The sequence below is a fragment of the Rhipicephalus microplus genome, chromosome X, assembly GCF_043290135.1.
Source record: "Rhipicephalus microplus isolate Deutch F79 chromosome X, USDA_Rmic, whole genome shotgun sequence".
In the NCBI taxonomy this organism is placed as follows: domain Eukaryota; kingdom Metazoa; phylum Arthropoda; class Arachnida; order Ixodida; family Ixodidae; genus Rhipicephalus; species Rhipicephalus microplus.
The window spans coordinates 508,654,133-508,677,455 of record NC_134710.1 but is presented as its reverse complement, the minus strand read 5'-3'; the positions used below and the strand labels follow the sequence as shown (position 1 = coordinate 508,677,455).

Sequence of the window (23,323 nt, the reverse complement as noted above, 5' to 3'; positions counted from 1 at the left end):
AACGCGTCTTGGCGGCTTTCAGCAGCCATCACCAGTAGCGAACACAAAACTCGTAGACTCCGAAGGGCCTACCGACGGCCCTGTTGCCATTCTTTAGTGCATTATCTATCACTTGCAACTTGAAAGCAGCCGTACAGCTTCAGTATCGCCTCATAACTTGACAAGATTACCGACGCAACATACAAAACACGCCGAAACGCGCACCTGCCACTTCGGCTTGGCTTGAGTTGGATTGAATCTTTGTGCAAGAGTATGCTTGATGCTTAAGAGATGGTGCCAGATGACGTGCACTATCATCATCAGTGGCTGGAAAGAGCACACATTATTGCAGCAGTTTTCGGGGGTGCGATAATTACTCGAGAAAAAAAAAATCGTCTTTTTGTTGGGCGATGTGGGGGGTGCGAGAATTGTGCGAGTGCGAGGATTACGCGAGTAAATACGGTAGGTGACCATACCAGGCAATGCTGGCAGTCAGGCATTATGAGAAGTGTAAAACTTTTCTGGAGCAGTTACTTAGCACTTCGTCCAGTCAGTGAAGAAGCTGCAGCAGTATTTTTACAATTTCATTATCATTAACAATAATAATAAAATAATAATTAATAAAGAGACACGAAAGCGGCTGCGGGCTGCATGTAAGAGGTTGGCGGAGCAATCCAACCATGCATGTGACAGGGATGAGTCCACATGGTGGCGCCACGGTATATCCTCATGCCCAATAGCGCCGCCATTGCAAGGGCGCACACAAGGCAAGTGCGAAGACAAGAAAAACGAAGGGCAGATAAATAACAGCCGGCCCATCATACGAGCGTTGTCTCTTGTGTCTTTTCTTTACACTACATATAAATACATACCATATTTACACATATGTAGGTCGACCTATTTTGCCTGATTTTGAAGTCTGATGTTGGGGAGTTGACCTAGAATCGAAAACTCATTTCCGTTGTCGAGACATTCAGAAAAAAATGTCCACGTATTCCTGCAAAGCTAGCTTTTCTGCACAGTTTTCAAGCACCACGTGAAGCCGCCTAGGCATGTTGTAAATAAAATGGCTTATATGACATGTGCTTGTGCTCTTTTTTTGCGTGAGTCGACCTACATTCAACTAGACTTACTATCGTGTAAATACAGTATACATATACGAGGCATGACTGCGATGACAACTGCTACGGCAACAGCAAAATCCATACAATTCCTATCGTGTCCATACAATTTCTATCGCAATAAAAGAGGTCGGAGAATCATCATGTTGAGAAGCTCCACACTCAATGACTGAAAAGCATGCCATAGACGAAAGTGCTTTCAGACTTTATATGTTGATTATACAGTAGACTCTTGAATAAATCAGGAATGCAACGACCTAAATGGCATTTGGAGCAATTTTTAGAGCAGCAAAATATTGCTTTAGAGAATGAAAGTCCAAATTTAGAGCAATGTACAGAAAAAAAAAATTCATTTTTTATCATAAAATCCTATATTTGAAGCAGTATAACAAAAAAGGCTTATCCCGGAAAAAAAAAATGTACAAACCATTCTATATCACTTAACTCGTGCACATTGCTCATGAGCACAGCTATTTACATAAAAGCAGTATTTTGAACAAACCCACAGTGCAAGCAATAATAGAGTCCACATTAGCATTTGTAGTGCCTGTCTATAGACTCTGCAAGTTCAAATGTGGATATGCAAAGCTCGGGACCTTGAAATTTGTGAAATTCATAAGGCAATAACCAGTCAAGCTGGCAAAAAAAATAATGGTGCACAATTTTGTTTATTGTTGCTTTTGGTAGCAGAAATTTCCTAGACATATACAAGTGATAGCCAGTAATTTTTCTAGATGTCAGTGATTTACTAGAACTCACAATTATGCGGCAAACATGGGCATGAGTAATTCAGGAACAAAATGTACTGTGTCCAGTATCTAGTGCTAACAGCTCCTTCTAAATCATAATACACTTTTCTACAGAGCACTACTGTACTGCAGTGAAGAAGGCTTAAGCCAAGAAATTTCGGAACCGCTACCATCACCACCACACATTTTTTATTATCGTATTTACTCACATAATAAACCCACTCGCATAATGAATGCAACCCCATCTTGGCCTTGAAAAAAAAACTTTTTTGTAACATACGAGTCCATTTCATTTCGCTCTGATAGCCAGTGACGTTAATGATAGAAACAATGTTAAATCAAGCCATTAAATCACAAAATAATAATGCAATAAAAGTCAAACCATAGTTTTGCAACCATACTAAACAGTTGCGAGTCGCCCGAGCGCAGACGATGTCAATCAAAATTTGAAAGTCGTGCCATCTGTCGAATGCAGAAGAAAACTCTTTGCTGATAGTGCCACGCAAGCATAGCGGCACAAAAATAAAGCGCGTGGCCTTCAAACTGGCGCGCGCGTGGCGTAGAAACACGCCATTCAAAGCCACGCAAAGCGCAATCGCACCAACCGCGCTGACGGCGCTTTGTGCACCCACAACGTTTGTGCACCGCCATCAGACGCTGCGTTTTATTGGCAATTATATGGACACTCACGGCTGGGTTTTGCCACCGACGTCAGAGTCACTCACCGCATATGTATACATATCTATTAGGCTTGTGAGAATATTCAAATGCTTCGAATATTCAAAGGAATAGTTGAGTATTCGAATTTGCTTCAATTCAAATTTAAATTATCGAATATTTTCGAAGTATTTGCAATGAACGAGTAGGTGTATACTAATCCGCATGTCACCACTTGTGAAGGTGGTTTCACTGCAATGAAGTGCTGAACAGTGAAAACACCTACGAAAAAAATTCGCTTTGCCGTGAAGCCACCCTTCAAATTTAAAGGGGCCCTGCAACACTTGCTGAACATGGTCAGAATGGATGGATGGAAAAACTTTATTTCGTCAGAAAGCAACTGTAGACGATTCCGCGTTAGATGGCCACCAACCCATGGTTGGCGGCGACCTGTGTGGCCTACTCCATGACCCTTAACTGGACGACTGGGTCTGAGCTGGTCAACACGGCCTCCCAGTGCTCAAGATAGGGATCCCGCATAATATCCACCGGCGGCGGCACTATGCTACATTCACAAAGTATGTGATCATATGTTGCCACAGCCTGGCACCATTTGCATTGTGACTTTATCTTCTCCGGGTATATTTTGTTCAACACGTAAGGGTTTAAAAAGATCGCGTCTGCAGTATTCTCCAGATGCATTCCTGAGCCTTAGTCAACCGCTTGTGCAGGGGTGAATAAAACCTCCGCTCTAGTTTATAATGATTCGTTATGTCGTGAAAGGACACCAGTACATCTCTCCCGGACCACCCTCGAACGGGCGGCTCACCTACCCAGCTGACGAAACCTCGAGCATTCAGGTGAGCTGCCTCGTTCCCAAGGTTCCCAGAGTGTGCTGGTACCCAGACAATTTCTGTTTCTCGAATTTCTCGTCCCGTGGCCCCGTGCAAAAATCGTGCGGTGGTCACCGGTAGTATGCCTCTCGCCAGATTTTGGATGGCTGTCTTTGAATCACTGAGAATCAAGTCCGACTGCGAATTAGTTACAGCTAGCCCTGTTGCCGCTTCCTCTGCAGTTTCTGAGGAGCGGGTTTTGACCGATCCAGAGGCGACCAAGCGTCTCCATCTGTCTACCACCACAATCACAAAAGTGTTTTTGTCCATATATTCTGCAACAACTGTATAGACTGTCGCTTTGTACTCGTCGTACTCAACGTGTAAAGCTTTGGCTCTTGCCTGCCTGCGCTGCTTATGGTGAATCGGATGCATATTTTGGGGCAAAAGTTTTATGTACAGGGCCTTATGTAAATCTCGCCGCACTTGACTTTTAGTGTCCCCAGTGGGAGCCTCAGCTCCAATGCCAATCCTTTCTAATATGATCCTGCCCCCTTTGGTTGTCGAAAGCCTAGCGTGCTGCATCACCAGATGCGCCTCCCATAATTCGTCCAGGGTGTTGTGCACCCCTAGTTTAAACTGCCTTTCTGTAGGAGCGTTGTTAGGCAACCCAAGCGCTGCCTTGTAAGCTTGCCGGATCATAGCCTCGACCTTGCCTTCTTCTGCAGCATCCAACTTCATACAAGGTGTCACGTAAGTAATTCTGCTGAGCACAAAGGCCTCTACCAGCTTACAGAGTTCTTTTTCTTTAACCCCACTCTTACGGTTAGTGATTCTCTTGATTAGCCTGACAGTAGCATTGACCGTCGTCTTAAGTTTTTCAAGGGCCACCCTATTCTGCCTGTTAGTTTGCAGATATAGGCCAAGAATTCTAATCGTTTGAGCTTTACCTACTGGCCTACCCCCTATTTTTACCTCCAACAGCGGTGGCGGAATATAGTGTCTTGCATGTAGCCCTCTGGATTTGTCCCGAACCACAAAGAGCTCGCACTTGGGCTGATAGCATGAAAGTCCCGCCTCCCCTGCCAACTCTTCGACAATATTCACTGCCTGTCGTAGTGTTTCTTCCAGATGCGCGTCACTGCTCCTGGTTACCCATATAGTAATATCATCCGCATAAAATGTGTGTTTGAGTCCCGGTATCTCCTCCAGCCTCGGCGGTATTTTAATTAAGGCAACAGGAACAGCGACGAAACTGAACCCTGTGGCGTCCCTGTGCCTCCCAACGTGAAGGAATATGATTTGATATCTCCTATTGAAATTTCTGTGGTTTGGCGCTCCAAGAATGATCTGACGTAGCCGAATGTCTTGGCCCCTGGGCCAATTTCTGATAGGTTCTTCAATATTGCCTCAAGCGAAACATTGTCGAAAGCTTTATTAAGGTCAGCTTTGGTGCCCATGCCATGCCCTGGATCGACTACATCGTGTTTCAACTGTACTATGACATCCTGCGTGGACAAATAGGCCTTGAAACTTATCATAGTTGGGGGAAAGATCGCCTTGTCCTCTGCATAACCCTGAAGCCTGTTGAAAACCACGTGCTCCATCAATTTGCCCACGCATGATGTCAGCGACATGGGGCACAGGTTCTCCAAGCAGAGCTTCTTGCCTGGCTTAGCAATAAATATAATCCTAGCATGCTTCCATTGTGCTGGAATCTCCCCAGCCACCCAATACTCATTTATCAAGTCAGTGATCGCCCGAACAGATATGAAATCTAGGTTTCTCAGCATTTTATAAGTGACCCCATCTGCACCTGTAGCAGACGTAGTACACAGCTGCCCTATGGCAAACTCAACCTCCGCAATTGTAAACTCTTCATTTAGTTTCGAGTTTTACCCCCCAGAGTAGTGTGGTAAGCAAACGTCTACTCCATAAGTTATGTATTGATTCTGGAGTTCCTGTATAAACTCTCCAATTGTGCCTTCATATTGATGCATTCATCGAGTCATTTGTCCCCGTTGTGCCGATTTGGTTGCTGTCGGATCCAAAAGATGCCTCAACAGCTGCCATGTCTTTTTGCATCCAAACTGTCCATTCATGCGATCACTAATCTGGCCCCACTGCTTGGCTTTCAACTCAATTGTATAATTGTCAAAAAACACTGCCAATCGGTAGTCGAGGCTACCGAAAACACGCGAGGCAAATATTGTAGCGAAGCACGTGGCCTATAATTCACAATAGATTTGCAAAGCTAAAGATTGCTTTCTTTCCTCGACAAATGACATTACAAGCTCAAAAACCACTTGCACAGCCAAGAAGAAATATACGGCTCTGGTCACAGACATTGGCTGATTTCAGCATCGTGCACTCGTTGTTACTGGGGCCGCCGCTTCTCCATGAGTGCATGTGCGATTGCACTGAAAAGTCGGGTATTCGAAGAAAAAAAAAAAGAGGTGCTCAAGGTGACGAGGTGCGTGTGGAGTATTTACTTTCGCCGTGCCATTCCTCTCTGCTTAGCTTCCAGCTGTTTCGTCAGGATGAGACGAAAGGATGCAATTGCAGCGTGCGACAAATTTTTGGAACTCCGCTCAAACTGGACTGATTCTAGAAACTTTCCAGCAGTAAATTTGTGAGGTCACAAGCATGCTTACTGGCTCCATGGCTACTTGAAAAAGTGTTGCAGGGCCCCTTCAAGGGAACATGTTACCTTCAAATCAATTCTTCATTTTATTGAGCTTGTTATGATGACTTATATGATCCAAGTATAATAAATTTTAAAACATTAGGTATCTTGCTCTCACTCGCATCCTACCATAACTACTACTCAAGGTTGTTTCGACTTCCTTTGAGCAAAAAAATAAATGGTATTTGCATAGAGCCCTTATTTCAGTTCAAAGGAACATTGTGCAGGTTAGTTGGGTCACAATAAATATTCCCTTTTTTTTATAATATCATACATACCATTTGAATTCGATTTGAAATTATTCTATCAAAATTACTATTCGCTTCGAATTCGCTTCGAACCGAAAATTCGCTATTCACACAAGCCTAGTATTTATACATATGAAAACTCAAGAAGAACTAGCGCGCTTATCTCCCACGCATACTTTGCCCCACAGAAAGGGGGGGGGGGGGGGTGAATGTTTATACGAGCACGCTTATCCTTTGGTGGGAAGAATCGTGTGTCTTTAGCTTTGACCGGAGCGACTGTGTTTAGTTGCCGGACGCACATCACTTTGCTTGCTTGAGGTTTGCAAACAGAGCGTGCTTGTCAAACTCAGTGAAGTAATAACTAAGCCACTTGTTTGCAATCATCTGTACCTGTGATTATGTTTGATTTGATGATTGATTTGTGGGGTTTAACGTCCCAAAACCACCATATGATTATGAGAGACGCCATAGTGGAGGGCTCCGGATATTTAGACAACCTGGGATTCTTTAACGTGCACCCAAATCTGAGTACACGGGCCTATAACATTTCCGCCTCCATCGAAAATGCAGCCGCCACAGCCAGGATTCGATCCCACAACCTGCGGGTCAGCAGCCGAGTACCTTAGCCACTAGACCACCGTGGCGGGGCAATTATGTTTAGTGCGTGGTTTTTGTTTAAACAGCCTGTTGCATGTCGAGTGGTAAATGTTACTATTTTGCTATCCTCCTGTGTGTGTCGTTTTCATGCATCATGTGTGCGTGAACAGCGAATTGCACGTTTCGATCTGCTAGCCGTTGTCAGCATTACATTCTAAGTTGTTGCTATCGCATTCATTGCTTCATCCTTATAGCAAAACTTACTTTTTTGTTGTCGGGTTTGTCGGGTTTGTCATTGTGAGCTTAGTTGGAATAGCTGCTATGGCATTCATAAAATATGATGTTCACAAATATGACGTTCATAAAATGAATGCTAATGCATAAAAAACAAAAAAAGCTATAAGAAAAGTGTTCCAATTACACCTTGACATGACATATGTCTTAGTATCAGAAGAGGTTCCGCTGCCATGAATTGAACCTACTATGACTTCTTGGTCCGTGACAAAAAAGGTCCCGGCGCCTTATCGACAAAGCTACCGAGACACATGCATGAGCCTTTACAAACACACCTGATATATCTCGTACACTCTCTCTCACTCACTGCTCTCTCTTGGTGGGACTAGGCCGGTGGCGGCCGTTTGTGAACAGTGGAGTGAAGTAATGTGTCATGACACTTACTAGGGTTACAAATCGGTGACAACGCAGTTAAGGCATGACCCCCGAGATTGTTAAAGCATGTCCATAACAGCAAGGACCACCAGCGTTGCTAGCATCATTGAATTACTCAAGACAAAGTTAGGTTCTTTGCCTTATGCTTCGTGTTTGTGTGCGACGGCTCGTCGTCAAAATAGTGCAGCTTCCCCATGCACCGACGGTGTTCCTCTCTCGCTGACTACTTCAAGTGCTATATTACCAAACCTGCTGCATTAAGTGCCCCAGAAAAGCAACAATGTCGATGAATGGATCTGGTGCCTTCATAGAGCAAGACAAAGGGCCGCGAAACACGAAACAAATGCGCGCATTCGCAGCCCAAGCTACCAGATTTTGCCTCTTGTGTTAATGAAGTGCAGTGTGGTAATGTGTATAAGCCCGGCCGACCTAGACTGCACCTGCGCGTTCGCTTATTACGACCTTCGCATCGAGTGTAGTACATGCCTCTCTCCGCGCATTTTTTTGGGGGGGGGGGGGGGGGGGCTTCGACCCTGTTTTCTTCTGCCGCTCCGTACAGTTGCACATGAGTTTGGATGCACTTCTCCACTCACCGCGCATTAAAAAACAAGTTTCTTAATTCTTGAAGACGCACAAATAGTTTATGGCATTGCTCGTAAATGATGATGGTGGGCCTACACCTATACACCTCTGAAGAGTGCACTTTGCTGGCAGTGTCACTAACCCCGAAGTGTGCCCATGATCGTAGCCTCTTTGTGACAGAAAGCGCCATATCACACACCCCTTACAAGTTCGTTTAGGTACGCTGAATGCTTTCTTCCATCCCATTCTATCTGATGCAAAGGAAGACAGCCTTTTTCTCTCCATTCTGTGCATCTGTTGCGATTTTCTTAACACATGCATGGTGTTTTCTTTCGCGATAATATTGGGACGCATTTTTCTCTTCTTTCAGCAATCGCAGCACTTTCTTGCATTTTGAACAATGGTGCAACACTTGGAAGCGTAATCGTCCTATCATAGTCTGGTATCGGCCCGTGCATTGAGCGTCGCTGTTTATTGTTTGCGTGCAAACACTTACTGCTTCTTGTTGAGTGAAAGCATCTTGTGAAGTTGCAACATCCCGATCTCTTTCGTTGGTCTTCGCTTTTCGCTTCCTTGATGTTTGACGTGGTGGCAAAGCTCGTCAAGCAGGACCTTTGCGAGGCTTCTATGCACTTGATATCATCTACGAAGGGTAGTCCTCGAAAAGAGTAGGTGCGGAGTCAAGAATAAGTTTTCTGATGCGGAACGCAGGCACGCAGTTTTCATACCGCAAGTGTCTGCTGCATACGACTGTTGATGCAGACTTGTCGATGATGAGGTTGTCTCTCGCAATATTCTTCTGTCACTTGACACACAGCTCGATATTGTTTGGGTATTGGTGAGAAGAAACACCGGGTGTTTTCCCCGAACAGGACTTGCAATTCGCGACCACGATGATCGAGCGGCCGTGACAGAACACAGCAATACACCTTCACACAGCTAATACATGTCAATGTGCGTGATGTGTGTACTGAAGGCTGTGGAACTACCTTGTCGACTTAAATAATTACTTTAGACTGAACACTGACAAAGCATCGAATGAAATGTAGCCATGGTGGGTAAATCCCAGAACAAAGCAAGCCACACTAGATATAAAAAGCAATCGACAACAACTTGCTTGTAGCAATAAGCAACAAAAGAATTCATACAGATTTTTCAGAAAAAAAGCTGCTTACTTGCCGAAAAGTTGTAATGTTGTCAATTCCTAGTTCTAAACATGTTGTTCTACGAACTCAAAGGATAGTGCAAAACTGATTTGCACTAGAGTTTTAGTTCCGGGGCAAGAAGCTTGCTAGCGTAAGTAGCTGCGTACTTCGCATTCTCCATGGACGTGGCTTGCTGTACAAAGGAATGCAAAAGGGCTTGGGGATTTCTGGAATCAATATTTCCAGGTGGTGTTAACACCTTGACAATGCACACCACCACTCTCTGTGCGTGCCGTCAGAAGAGGTTATTCAGCGGCAAGGGTCCTCTCTCACTTTTTTTTTTTTTTACTTTCTTTCTCCTTATATGTAGTTTTTTAGCTATTAGATATACAACACACGTACGTGCTTAAAAGAGTTGTCAGGCTGCAAACAGCAGTTATTAGTACTGAAAACCACTTCAAATGTATTTGGAAAAATAAAGAAAAATAAAAAATAGCTAACAAAGGGAAGGCGTGCTCGTCAGTCTGTGAGCAACCTCTGCTGATTGCGTCGTCGTCCAACGGGACCAAGGGCCCAAGGTGTTTAGCGCTCTCTGCTTGCAGAACAGGTGCAGCATTGTATATCTTTATCTCTGATCATTGCCAGTGCTTTATGCCTCCTAGATTATGCCTCTCATTAGCCAATTCTTCCTCATTTTCACTGAGTTTCAGCTTGTATTATCCACGAACACACACATACCTACATTAAGCGGCAAGCCATCTAGTAAGGTTAGCTTGTTGACAATCCTTCCTCTATCCCCGATTGCTTTAATACTCCCCTTCTTCGTCGAGAACCCCCATACCACGGTTTCACATCGACAAACGTCCTTGTGCTGTGTGCGCGGCACAGAAGATGCAAGGTCAAGGTTGCTGCGCCCCTACTGCCGTCGGGTGATGAAACACTCGGAAACTCTCCTATTGTATTTGCGACAGGTGAGAAAATCGTAAAAAATGCACAGCCATAGGCTACCCTATTACTAGAGGGCGCATACGGAGCAATTTTTCTCTTTAATTGCTAATGCTACGAAGAAGTTTGTAACGAGCACCATTATGTATATGTTGACAGCTTTAGCTACCACGATCATAGGCTTTAGTCGTCGCGATGGAGACGAGTAGGCATCAACGGGGGTACATCCATGCCAGATAGTGCTACAGTCAAACATGGATATATTGAACTCGAAGGAGATTGCGAATTAGTTCGATATATGAAAAATTCCATATAAGAAAAAATACAGGCCCCGAGAGCTTACCTGCAGCAGACCATAACCTACAATAGGTGCATTCATGAATGAAAACTAATTCCCCAAACATGCCGCAACAGAACGATTTGTTTGCGTGAAAAAAATTGCTTATCTTGGCCTGCTTCTTCATTTTTGAAATGAAGTTGGAAGACGCTAGTCTCAATCTTAAGGCTGTCCACGTGCGACAGCTCGGTTCCCTCCACGTGGCCGATACAACGGCTACAACGATACAACAGGTGTGAGCTGTGGTTAGCTAATCAAAACTTGCAAAGCACCAACAAAAATAAAATAAAAGGCGAAAGGAGGATGCTCCTTCGTTCCTGCTCTCCGAGCTGACAGGTACGCAAAGAAAGCACGAAAGAAAAAGAAACGAAAAAAAGCCATTCTGCAAGTTAGAGATTGTACAGTCCCAGCCCTCTCGCCCCTTACCTTTTTCGACCGTTTCGGGTTTTGGCGGAGGCGTGGTGCGGCGTGGACATCTCCCAGCGCTGTGAGTGCCATAGTGCACCTTCCAACTCGTGCGAGGAGCCGTGCCGCGAAGATTGCGGGGCACGACGAGTGCCAACGCACACCTTCCAGCTCGTGTGGCGCTCGATATATTCGAAGGCGGGTAAAAAAACCGTTTGATATAAACGTGTGAATTTCTACTTTTACAAAGGAAGTTCAAGGGGATAACTTACGAGTTTGATATACCCGAAAATTCGATATATGCGGGCTGGATATATCCGTGTTCAACTGCATAGCTTCCAGACACAAATAGCCATTGTACAAGCTTTCATATATAGTGCTGGAAGCGACTTTTTACTTTTTGGAGCAGCATTTGGAGCAAAGTAAGCACCACTTCGGAGCAGCCACGAGTGTTTTTGTAGCAGGAAAAACGCTAGTCTGGAGCAGCTAGTGGTGCTTTAGGAGCAGATTGACAACTCCTAGAATTCAAAGCATCACCCAAGTGTCACATAAATATTAATATTTGTCATAAAAGATGTTTCATATCATCATATTAAATTACAATAAATGAACAATTAGTTTGCTTATTGAATGCCTATTGCATGAGCTATAGTATATTTCGGTTATTTTTACATATAACCAAAATAGCCTGCATATAAAATTGAAAATAGCTAAATTATCTGAAAGCTTTATATGCCAGTTTTTATTGCATAAATAAGAGCCAACAAAGTTGCATATTAACATGCTAAAATCATAGCATACACATTCTTTTCAGTTTTTTTTTAGGGCTCGAAAGCTGGTCACACAGTTGAGTTGCCCGTCTTCATTTTCTCAGTGCCATTTTGGAGCAGGTTTGGAGCAGTTACTAAGAAAAACCACAATTTGGAGCAGCATTTCTCTTCTGCAGCAGTTTGGAGCAGTCGGAGCAGTACTTCCATCTCTGCATATATCACTACACTAAAAGCTCTACTTCTGTGAAGACAAGTTTCACTTTCGTGTCATACCGATTCCTATACCGGAGAGATCAGCAAAGTATTTTCCTTTCACAGTGGGGTTACATTTAGGGCAAACCTTGCAAGCTTGCTTGCAAGGCACGCTCGCTCGGCACATGTTTTGCTCCCATGACAATAATTTTCGCCGACATGACGCCATCGACTGAATTTTCGTTTTTCAATAACTTATATGAATTCCGCGAAGCGACACAAACGCATCAACATGCTGAGATGAGCTGGCCACATGTAAGCACTGTCAACTGCTTTTTTTTTTTTAACACAAGGATATGCAGTATAACCTGTAATATAGAAACATGCACTGGAGGTCTGGACTGAGGTTCTCACCACGATGAATCCTTATGCGCCAAGGATTTGTGCCAAACGATAAAATACTTGGAGCATGCAGCAAGCAGCCGCCCCAGCAGCGCTCCGAGTACTCCAACTAAGATGGCAGCAGGGCAACTGTTAGAACCCCACACATACACAGATCATCTGGTGAGATCGGTCTATTTCACAAGGCTTGAGGCTGAGCATGGCTGTGACACAAGCACTACTGAATGGAACGTTAAATGCTTGCGTTTTGTCGAAGAAGCAACGCCGTCTTTCTGACTGTGAAAGTAACGACGGTGAAATGCGTTTGCAAACCACCTTCATGTTAAACGTTCAGTTCCGTGCAGCAGCGACACACTACTCGCTAGCGACCTATACTGCGGCAAATCCGTCAGGCAGGCTTGGTACATATTACCTCAGAGCGCCATTCATTTCATGTATCTGTTCTAGTAGCTTCATGTAGTTTGTTGTAGCGCACATAGGACTTCGTAAACCATAGTTGATGCCCAGTAACCCAGATAAATTATAACCTTTTGAACTGCAGCAAACAATTAGGTGGTGAGCTTCCATCGTTTGGGAAAGTATTTTGGTCACATATAGATTACAGTACAGCTCATGACCCCACCCAGTAAATGTTGCACAGGCAGTACGTAATATTTGTTCCTCTGCTAACAAACAGGTTGACCCGCCTCCAAGCGCCATCTTGAGTCTTAAAGCACGGCACCTATAGTTCATGAGCATTGCAAATACATCTTACATCGTGGTAGAGTGGCTAGAATCTAACTGTGGTTTAGGGTTAGGGTCTGCATGCCAGTATTAGATTGGTTGATGATGTCTAAACTGCAGATGGCCAAGGTGGCTTCCTTTTCTCGCTGAAATTAAGAGCAACAGAGAAAATTTTGAGGCTGGTCGGGAAATTCGGCGCAGCATGGCACAATTTCAGAAAATTTCATAGTTTTGGGTCAGCTTGGCACAAAAATGGGGAGGGAATCGTATAAAATTGGCCTGATTGGCACAGCCGTTGCACCCCTGAAATATCATGATCTTCAATAAAACTAAACTACATGGCTAATCCCACTCCAAGAAACCAAAGTATTTATGAATCAGAATTTTCCTTGGGGTGAATAAGAATAAGCTTTTACAATTTCACACAACAAAAATTGTCCAATGGTTATATTGCCCAATACTTACTGTGCCCTTCGAAAAAAATACTTCCTCTCCTAACAACGTCTTTGAAATAACTTGTGCAAGAAAAAACAACGCGCCTACGAGCCACCTCAGCTTTGTTGGCCTTAACAGCTGCTGAGCAGTGCCTGCAAGATAGTACAGTTTAACCTGGATATAACCAAATGAATGAATTCCCACGAAAAATTGTTTAGAAGATTTTGTTATATGCAGGTATGGCACAAAAATTCAGAAAATAAATGCACAAATTAAACAAAAGAAATACTGAAGGCAGAACCAACCCTAAACAGTTATTTAGTGTTAAAAACGACATTACTATCGCGATAGCAATTATATGGACACTCTCAGAAGGTTTTTGCTGCCACCGCCATGTTCTATAACAAGTCTAAATTTATTACATGCCCCCGCGCATTGTAACTTTGTGAGGTCTTGACATTGGCAAGCGCGCACCACGCCACGCTCTTGAAGTGAACGAACACAGCAGACGCGGTCGGTACAAACCAAAGAACACATACATTTATTTAACTAATTTAGACGACGATATAGTCCCCCGAATTGATACATCAATCGTTATTAACACTTCAAGTCATCACTACACAAAATTACCATACACTCAAACAACATAACACAAAATCACATAAAAGGCGGCATCGCCAACACTTCAATTCACCACGTAGGCCTACCGCAGGCAGCCCGCTGTGCCGTCCATGGCAGACCCACCGCGAGAGACAACCATTCGTGGCAACCGCCGCTAACGGTTGGGCTCGCTTGACTCTCACCCGCCACCACGGCTTGCCTCCACCAGGGGTCACTGCCAGCGCTACTCCATGATGAAGATGACGATAGTGGTGGCCAACTCTCGCGAACACGCCACCTACCGCTCGGTGGTTGTAACCCGAAATGCGGCTTTTGGGCGAGACACGTGCGCCACGCTGCGCAAACAACTTTACAAGAGAGTGTCTATGCCTCTACAATTTTTACGAGTGGGTAAAAGTGCGTGAACGCTCCTGAAGCAGAGATCAAATGAGTCTGCCCTTCCCCATCACCTAGAAGGCGCATAAAATTACATCCCCCGCGTGTTAGAACCGACGTCAAATGCTCAAACAGAAATAAAACCACCTTTCTTGAATGAACATGAAAAAAAGCACGGGGGGAGGGTTAGCTCGAGCAGCATTATAAACTTTGATATTAAGGGCGGTCGCAATCACTGGTACACTTTCTATCTCGGCAAATATCAATGGGCTTTCAACACGCAGGGACTGTGTGAAAAGAGCATCTCCCTGAAGCGGCTGTATTTGCTCACACCAGTGTTTTGTAGGAGTTCCGTAATATTGGATCCCGAGATATTGGATCCAAAGGAGTTGGCTGAGAGCCTTACTTCATATAACGTTACAATTTCTTGCTGGCGCATTTATTGCATTGCATTCAACGCGCCGTTGTGTTGTTGCCAGAACTAATCTGCTAATCACGAAAGCTACAAGCCTGCGAACTCAAGGCACGGCACAAGACTGAAGTGGGTGACGAGTCGACCTTTGAGATCCATCACCACCGGGGTCTTTGAGAGTTTCCGTCAGTGCCTAATCTGACACCCCCTCAGTGGTCACGAGACGATTGTCCACATTTTAAAAAAGCAAAAAAAAAAAGCAAAGCTGGACATCATCAGGGGCCACACCATGCGTGCGCAGTGAAACCGTGCACGCGCGCACGACGTAGAAAACGAAGAGCGAACGACACGAATACCGCGGAAAACCAGTATTTGGTAAAGCGCCCTACATGTGCAGCGGGGTCCCACATATGTGACAATGACTAAAATTGTGGCACTGCCAACACAAAAGTAGTTTTCTTTGTTATTGCTTTGGAGGAAGAAGGAGCACATCTGCGCATGCACCCGCGGCGGCAATAACGGCAGCAACGCTGGCTCGTAGGGCACAGGCCCGCTTCAAGCTTACCCATGCGCAATCGCGAGCACTCGCTCTCGCCTGCTGGACCGTGTGCGCCGCCGCCGCTTTGCGCTTTGTTGGCGACGGGGCACTCGCAGAAGATGCATGCTCGTCCTAAAATTCGGGACGAAATTCCTAGATTGTCTGTGAGAAAAATTCGTTATATCAAGGTTGTCTCCCTCTGTTACTTTGTTACATAGAGGTCACAAATATATGTGCTTCTATGGTGCAACGAAGGGCAATAGAAAACTTCACTATATTGAAGAATTCGTCATATGAAGGTTCATTATAAGCAGGTTTATCTGTACATTCTTTGCTCCTGTGACCTCAGAGAAAAAATTCACAGTGCAGCCTGTAATGAATTGATCAAAACGACACTTGCCTCGCTGTCCGAGATGGCTGACTGTAGCCAGTAGCACCAGTTCACCATTTTTTTTTCCCGGTAGATAAGACCCGCATCGAAGAGCAGCACAAATGCCGTCGTGACCGCTGCATTCATGGACTGCGCAATAGGCAAAACTCAATGTGATCTCTACATTACAACAAACCAGCATTACAAAATGCCCATGCAAAGGCAAAAGGTAAAAACAGCGCAAACTAGAAGAAAGAAACAAAGAAATAACAGACAGGACGAGCAGTCGTCCTGTCTGTTATTTTTTCGTTTCTTTCTTCTAGTTTGCGCTATTTTTACCTTTTACCATGTTTTACCAACTAGACCAACGAAACACACTTCTGGGGCCCATGCAGAGATTTGCACTACATCAGCCTTGACCAAAGATGCAAGAGGCCCCACACATTCACAGCAGGCACAGATTTCAGTGATATGAATTCACTTTATTTCTAGCTGACTGCGTACAATGAACAAAACATTTGCAGTTCCGAATGTGCTGCCATCCCATCACAGATAATGTGAAAACTCCAGACATGATGTTGTAAAATCCTGTGAAGCGACTAGTGTCATAGGATGCCAATTGACTGTGGTTGCCAACTACAACGAGGCACTGCACTGTCTCACTCGGCAAGTAAATACTTAAAAATTATTGTCGCTGGAAGTAAATTCAAGTGTTAAAAATTTTGGCTGTTTTGAATACAGGTGAGTCCTTTTACAAGAGGCATGAATATAAGAGACAACTGTGTGTAAGAAATGCCTGAGAGCCTTTGTAGAAACAAAAGTTCATGAGAAAATGAGAACATGATTGATAAGACTCATAGCCCTGAAGTTCTACAGTACAATTCTTCCTATGCTTAGCCTAAAACAAAGAACAAGACAGGATTTAAACATAATTAATGGCCATCATGAAATATGTCAAGTCCCACAAGCCAGAAATTTGCAAGCATTCAGGAACGATCCTCAAGAAATGATGATATGCTACTAATCATTATGGTTGGCAACATTTTATCAAGTACTTCTGCTAACACCCAACAGAGGCCATCACGATAAGGTGGTACAAAAGACTACAAGAGGCTAAGGAAGACCAACTAAGAGAAACATACTGGGCCATAACATCACAAATGTTAAAAGACTGATTTTGTCCCTAATTTCAAAAAAATTATTTTCACATATTTAAACCCGTTTAAGCTTCCCAGTACAGCATTCCTGGTACTTTGAAAATATGTCCTGGAAGTCTCTTATAATATTTTATTTACCCTTCTACAATCAGGTTTTCAGCCAGGGGTTCTCAAACTTTCCATGAAGGGCATTTAGGGATGGTCAGAATGGGTTTGTTGGTGGTGATAGACGGTGAAACTTGTAGTGCACTGCAAAGGACACTGGCTTCTCGCATTAGTGCAGCATGATTTCTGGAACAAAATGCAGTGGTGTGGCTCTGCACATGACATTGCGAAGAGGCACAGAGAAGGGAACAAGGAAGATTAACTAAGATAAGCATACCAAGCCGTATGTCAGATTTTTTTTTATTGTAATGCAATCTCTTAAATAGCTTAGCATCGCTTAGATAACATTGTTAATATCATGCTCTAGTAGATAATGCCACCTCAAGATTTCGGTTGTGTTATTTTTGTGCTTGAGACTGTTTCAAGCAATGTGTGCACTTTTTTTTTCTAGTAGTGTACATTTAATTCGGTCTGCTTAGTATGCATTTGTTTTTCAGTTGTCACGTAGGATAGTTAGAAAACTTGCTGTACAAACCTGTTCACTTTATTTCCACTGCGCTCCCTTTTTTTGCCCCTCCTGCTTGGTCTACGGACTGTAGTATGTACTAAATAGAAATCTGATTCCATTATCAAATGTATTTTCCTTGATTTTCAGAAGGTCTTGAATACCGTTTCTCACTGTTTACTCTTAGAAAGGTTAAATATGCTAAATTCTGGCTCAAACTTCTCGTAGTGGATTAAATGAATACAAACCAGAACCTAAGTTTTTCAAGACAAAAACTACATCAAGTTATGCGAGATATAAAACTCATGGCTTACAAAACCTGCGTTAGACCACTACTAGAATATGCCTCAGTCGTGTGGAGTCCTCATAGAGACAGCCTTATAACAAAATTACAAAAAGTTCAATGCCCTGACGCACACTTCATATGCACGAACTACCGCCGGTTAGATTCTGTCATGCAGATGTTAGAATCCTGTGAACTAGAATCACTTGAGGCATGAAGACAAAAGAACCGGTTGAAAGCTTTTTTCAGGATACTGCAAAAACAGCTAAAAATTAACAATATTGTGTACTCGATGGTGTTGCTAAAACCTGGCATTACAACCCCGAGAGTGACTTCTCCAATTGGTCGGCCTTCACGGGGCATCTCTGTCAGGTATTTGGCACGTCCGCAGGATGCTCTGCGGTAGCGAAACAGAAGCTCGCAACCCGCATGCAGGGGGACGACGAATCATATACGTTCTACATTGGAGATGTTCTGGCTCTCTGTCGCCGAGCACAAAATGACATGACGGAGGTGGATCGCATCCGACACCTACTTAAAGGTATCAACTCTGTGGCCTTCAACACTCTCGTTATCCAAAACCCAACTACCGTCCCGGACGTCACCACCACATGCCAACGCCTGGACACACTTTATCCCATGCGCCTTCCACACGCCTCCTGCGACGCTCGCTTTACTGGAGAGCATGAATTGCGAGCCCTTAGCCGCACTATTGTCAGAGAGGAACTGCACGGCCTTATTCCAGGCAACCCAACCATTGCATCTGTCCGCCCACCTCCTCTCAACCTATGTGAGATAATCAAGGACGAACTGGTATCAACGACAAGTGCTGCACATGCCCTGTCTCCTGTGCGCTTTCCGGCGTCTTCGTACGCAGAAGTTGCATCACGGGCCCCTGCACCAGCTCCAACCGTGCCTGCAGACGTCGGATGCGACCATTTGGCTGCGATGGCCACGCAAGTGCCAAGGCCACCCCACTATTGTACATGACGTCCTCCGTGCCCCGTCTGCTTCTACTGTGACATAAGGGGTCATATATCCCGTTTATGCCGGCGCCGTCAGCAGGATGAACGTCAAGGTTATCCAGCTTACGAAAGAGACTTTGCCCCGAGACCCGATGAATACGGTCCCGTGCCGTATCTGTTCATATCCCGTCGGTAGCCCTCCCCTCCATGGTCTCAAGCTCGGCCTCATCCTTCTCGTTCATCTCCCCGCCGTTCTCCATCACCGTTTCGGTGTACATCATCACCCCTGCGTCCCGCGCCGATCTCTCTGGACTCGGAAAGCTAGAAGGTGCAGTTTTTGGGGGGGAAACTGCTTGTTGTTGAAACGTTACAACTCCTCTGTCTCGTCCAGCTAATTTACTGCCTGTTTGTGTGGAAGGTGTTTTTGTTGATGCCCTTATTGACAATGGAGCCGCCATTTCGATAATTGATGCCCTTATTGACACTGGAGCCGCCATTTCGGTAATTGACCGTGAATTGTGTTTTTGCCTGCATAAAGTGCAAACTCCTTATCCCGGTCCCATGTTATGCGGCACTAATGACAGTCCGATTTGCCCGAGCGGATTGTGTACTGCTCGTTTTCTCATCGATGTAATCCGTCATCACGTACAATTGGCTGTGCTGTCTTCGTGCGCTCATCAGATAATCTTAGGCTGGGACTTCTTTTCAGCTGCGTCTGCTGTAATTTTGTGTGGTCGGCCCCTCATTCGTATTAATGACACTGAGCTTTCTTCTGCTGCCGACCTTTCGTCGCCCAACTTTGTCACAGCTGCGGATTTCCTCCTGTCTCCCGGACAAGAACGTGTCCTTACGATCAAGTCACGAGACAATCTATATGGTGACGCTGTGGTTGTTCCATGCCAGCGCTGTATTTTTCGAGGGATCACCATCGCATCTTGTTTAGTGCGGTTCTCACGTTGACATGCAAGCATCCCCGCCTGCAACACGATGCCAGAACCACTACTTCTGCCAGAAGGGACCACTGTTGCCAGCATTACCGAAGAAGCCTTGGTTTGTGTCGTCACTGGTTCATCTGCTTCGTCATTCTCAAAGTGTATACCAGCTGCAGATTTATCTCCTGCTCTCAAGGCCACTTTGTGTGAACATCTCAACCCAACGCAAACTGATGCCTTGATAGCGTTATTAATGAAGCACAAAACTTGCTTTGACGTTTGTTCCGATGGTCTGGGTCAAACAACAGTGGCCGCTCATCGTATCGACACCGACTGATCCCGTGTCATTCGCTGCCGCCCTTACCATGTGTCGGCTTCTGAACGCAAACTTATAGAAAAACAAGTCAACGACATAATCGCGCGCAACGTCATCAGGCCTTCGACAAGCACATGGTCTTCTCCTGTCGTACTAATCAAAGAAAAGGATGGCTCGGTACGGTTTTGCATTGATTACAGATCACTCAACAAAATCATTTGTAAGGACGTCTACCCAATGCCTCGCATTGACGACGCTCTTGATACTTTACGAGGTGCCGAGTACATTTCAAGTCTCGACTTGCGCCCTGGTTATTGACAGATTCCGATGCAAGAGTCCGATAAAGAGAAGACTGCGTTTGCTACGCCAGATGAGCTCTTTGAATTCAATGTGATGACTTTTGGCCTATGCAACGTCCCAGCCACATTTGAATGAATGATAGACATGGTACTGTGGGGATTAAAATGGAAGACGTGTCTTTGCTACCTGGACAACATTGTCATCTTTTCGTCCGGCTTCTCACAGCACCTGGAACGGCTAGACGAAGTCCTCACGTGTTTAGCTAAGGCCGGTCTCCAGCTCAACACTAAGAAGTGTCGGTTTGCCAGTCACAGCATCAAGGTGTTAGGTCACGTCGTCAGTAAACATGGCGTTGAGCCCGATCCCGACAAGGTTGTCGCGGTACTGCACTTTCCTACACCAACCACACCCAAAAACCTCCGCAGCTTTCTTGGCTTGGCGTCGTATTTCCGCCGCTTTGTGCGTGATTTCGCTACTGTTGCGGCTCCTCTGAACAAACTTCTGACCACGAGCGCACCCTTTGTCTGGTCGGACGACTGCGAAGCCGCTTTTCACACCCTCAAGCGATGCCTCACATCACAACCAGTGCTTCGCCATTTCGACCCTGCAACACCTACTCTGCTACACACTGACGCAAGTGGACTTGGCATCGGTGCTGTCCTTCTTCAGCGGAACCACGCTTTCGAAGAACAAGTCGTGGCCTACGCGAGCCGTACTCTTTCACCTGCTGAGCGAGATTACAGCATCAATGAGCAAGAATGTCTCGCCATCGTGTGGTCCGTACAAAAGTTTCGCCCTTATTTATATGGCCGGCATTTCACAATAGTAACTGACCATCATGCTCTGTGTTGGTTATCGTCTCTCAAAAATTTGTCGGGAGGCCTTGGCCGTTGGGTACTACGATTGCAAGAGTACTACTACAACGTCACATATAGGTCGAGTCGACAGCACAAAGATGCCGACGCTTTGTCATGTTGCCCGCTCTCGCAAAGCGCTGAAAAGTTACCTTCCATCTGTTCGTCACCACCCACCAAAGTGACCAAGCAGACAGCTGCTAGTTCGAAAAAGTTCGTTACCTCGGCGGACCTCCTTTGGTTCACAGATCTCACCTCGCTCCAACATGCCAATACCTACTGCCGCACAATCATCGATCGGCTCACTGGCTTATTGCGTACTCCAAACAGCCGCCTAAGACGACAACTTGCCTGTTTCAAGCTTCAAGATGGAACATTATGTCGGCCAATTTACCATCCTCTCGGTAACCAATGGGTTCCCGTCATTCCTCGCTCACTACGTCTGGAAGTCTTACTGGCGTTTCATGACAACGCGACAGCTGGCCACTTAGGGTTCCACAAGACTTATGACCGCTTCAAGACTTGCTGCTTTTGGCCTGGCCTCTCCACTTCTGTCGCCAAGTACGTCGCTTCCTGCACGTCATGCCAGCACCGCAATCGTACCACGTGTCTTCCCGCGGGACCATTGCAGCCGCTGCCATGCCCGTCCACTCCCTTTGAATTTGTGGGCATAGACTTATACGGACCTCTTCCGCTTACGCCAGCTGGTCATCGTTGGATTGTTACTGCCGTGGACCACCGTACTCGCTATGCGGAGACAACAGCTCTTCCATCTGGTGCTACCTCTGAAGTCACCGATTTTTTTCTTCGCGCCATTATTTTACGACATGGCGGACCGCGTGTGCTTCTTAGTGAGCGTGGCAAGACATTTTTTTCACACGTCCTTGTTGAAGTCCTCCATGCCTCTAACACCATCCACAAGACCACATCAGCGTATCACCCAGAAACTAATGGTCTGACTGAGCGTTTTCACCGAACTTTGTCCGACATGATCTCTATGTACGTTCAACCGCATCACAAAAACTAAGACACTATACTTCCTTTCGTCACGTTCGCATATAATACTGCCATACAGCGTACGACGAATTACAGCCCCTTTTTTTCTCTTTTATGGCCGTGCACCAACTTTTGTTCTGGACACCACCTTTTTGTCCACATCTTCCGTTCCATCTTCATCTCTCCCGGAAAAGTTCGCCGCTCGCGTCGCCCGCTGCCGTACAATCGCCCGCGCCAACACTGCTACCATTCAGAAGAGAAAAATGAACATTGATGCAAAGCGTCGAGTTGTTCTGTTCCGCCCAGGCGACGAAGTCCTTTTGTGGACACCTGTTCAAGCACCTGGGCTCTGCAAAAAATTCCTTCACCGATATCTCGGTCCATACAACGTTCTGGAAAGAACATCCGAAGTCAACTATCGCGTTGCATCTGTTAACGTGGCTCCTGATCGTCGTCGCCGCCACACCGAGATCGCTCACGTCTCTCGACTCGAACCACATATTCGGTGTTCCAACCCTTTCTAACTTGCTGCCCTCTTTCGCAAAAGGGGGAAAATAGTGTGAGCGCTGACTATGTACTTCATCGTTATCTGTATGACGAAACCATTGTAGTGATCATCATCGTATGGCACGCTGGCTGGGTCTCTTTGGCTCGTGCATCTGGATTAAAAATATAACCTGGTTACTGCCGTACCGGACGTGGTCTGATAATATATATATATATATATATATATATATATATATATATATATATATATATATATATATATATATATATATAACAAAGTATATCTTACGACGAAGATGCGATAGCATTACAGGGAGACTTGAAGAGAATATATGATTGCTGTAAACAGTGGAACATGTGTTTAAATGCGAAAAAGTGCATCCATATGTGTTTTACTATAAAAAAAACCAATGATAAATAAATATTTTATAAATAAGGAGGTTCTTACTACAGTTAATGCCTCTAAGTACCTAGGCGTCGTGTTTTCTGCTGACTGCTCATGAAATGAGCACATCAGTGAGACAGTTGGTAAGGCTGGACGGGCGCTGAACTTTGTTCAACAAAACCTAAGATGTCACGAAGTTGAATTAAAATGGAGTACATTTACTACAA

General features: G+C 45.0%; 1 protein-coding gene across 12 annotated transcripts in view; it reads right to left on the bottom strand.

The window, feature by feature from the left end:
* Positions 1-23,323, bottom strand: part of LOC119160723 (valine--tRNA ligase, mitochondrial) — a 622,168-nt gene that overhangs the window by 444,490 nt on the left and 154,355 nt on the right. For all 12 annotated transcript variants that reach the window (XM_075881124.1, XM_075881123.1, XM_075881132.1 and 9 more), the window contains one exon: positions 15,822-15,941. In XM_075881124.1, coding sequence (XP_075737239.1) covers positions 15,822-15,941 — 120 coding nt within the window. The remainder of the gene's footprint in view (positions 1-15,821; positions 15,942-23,323) is intronic.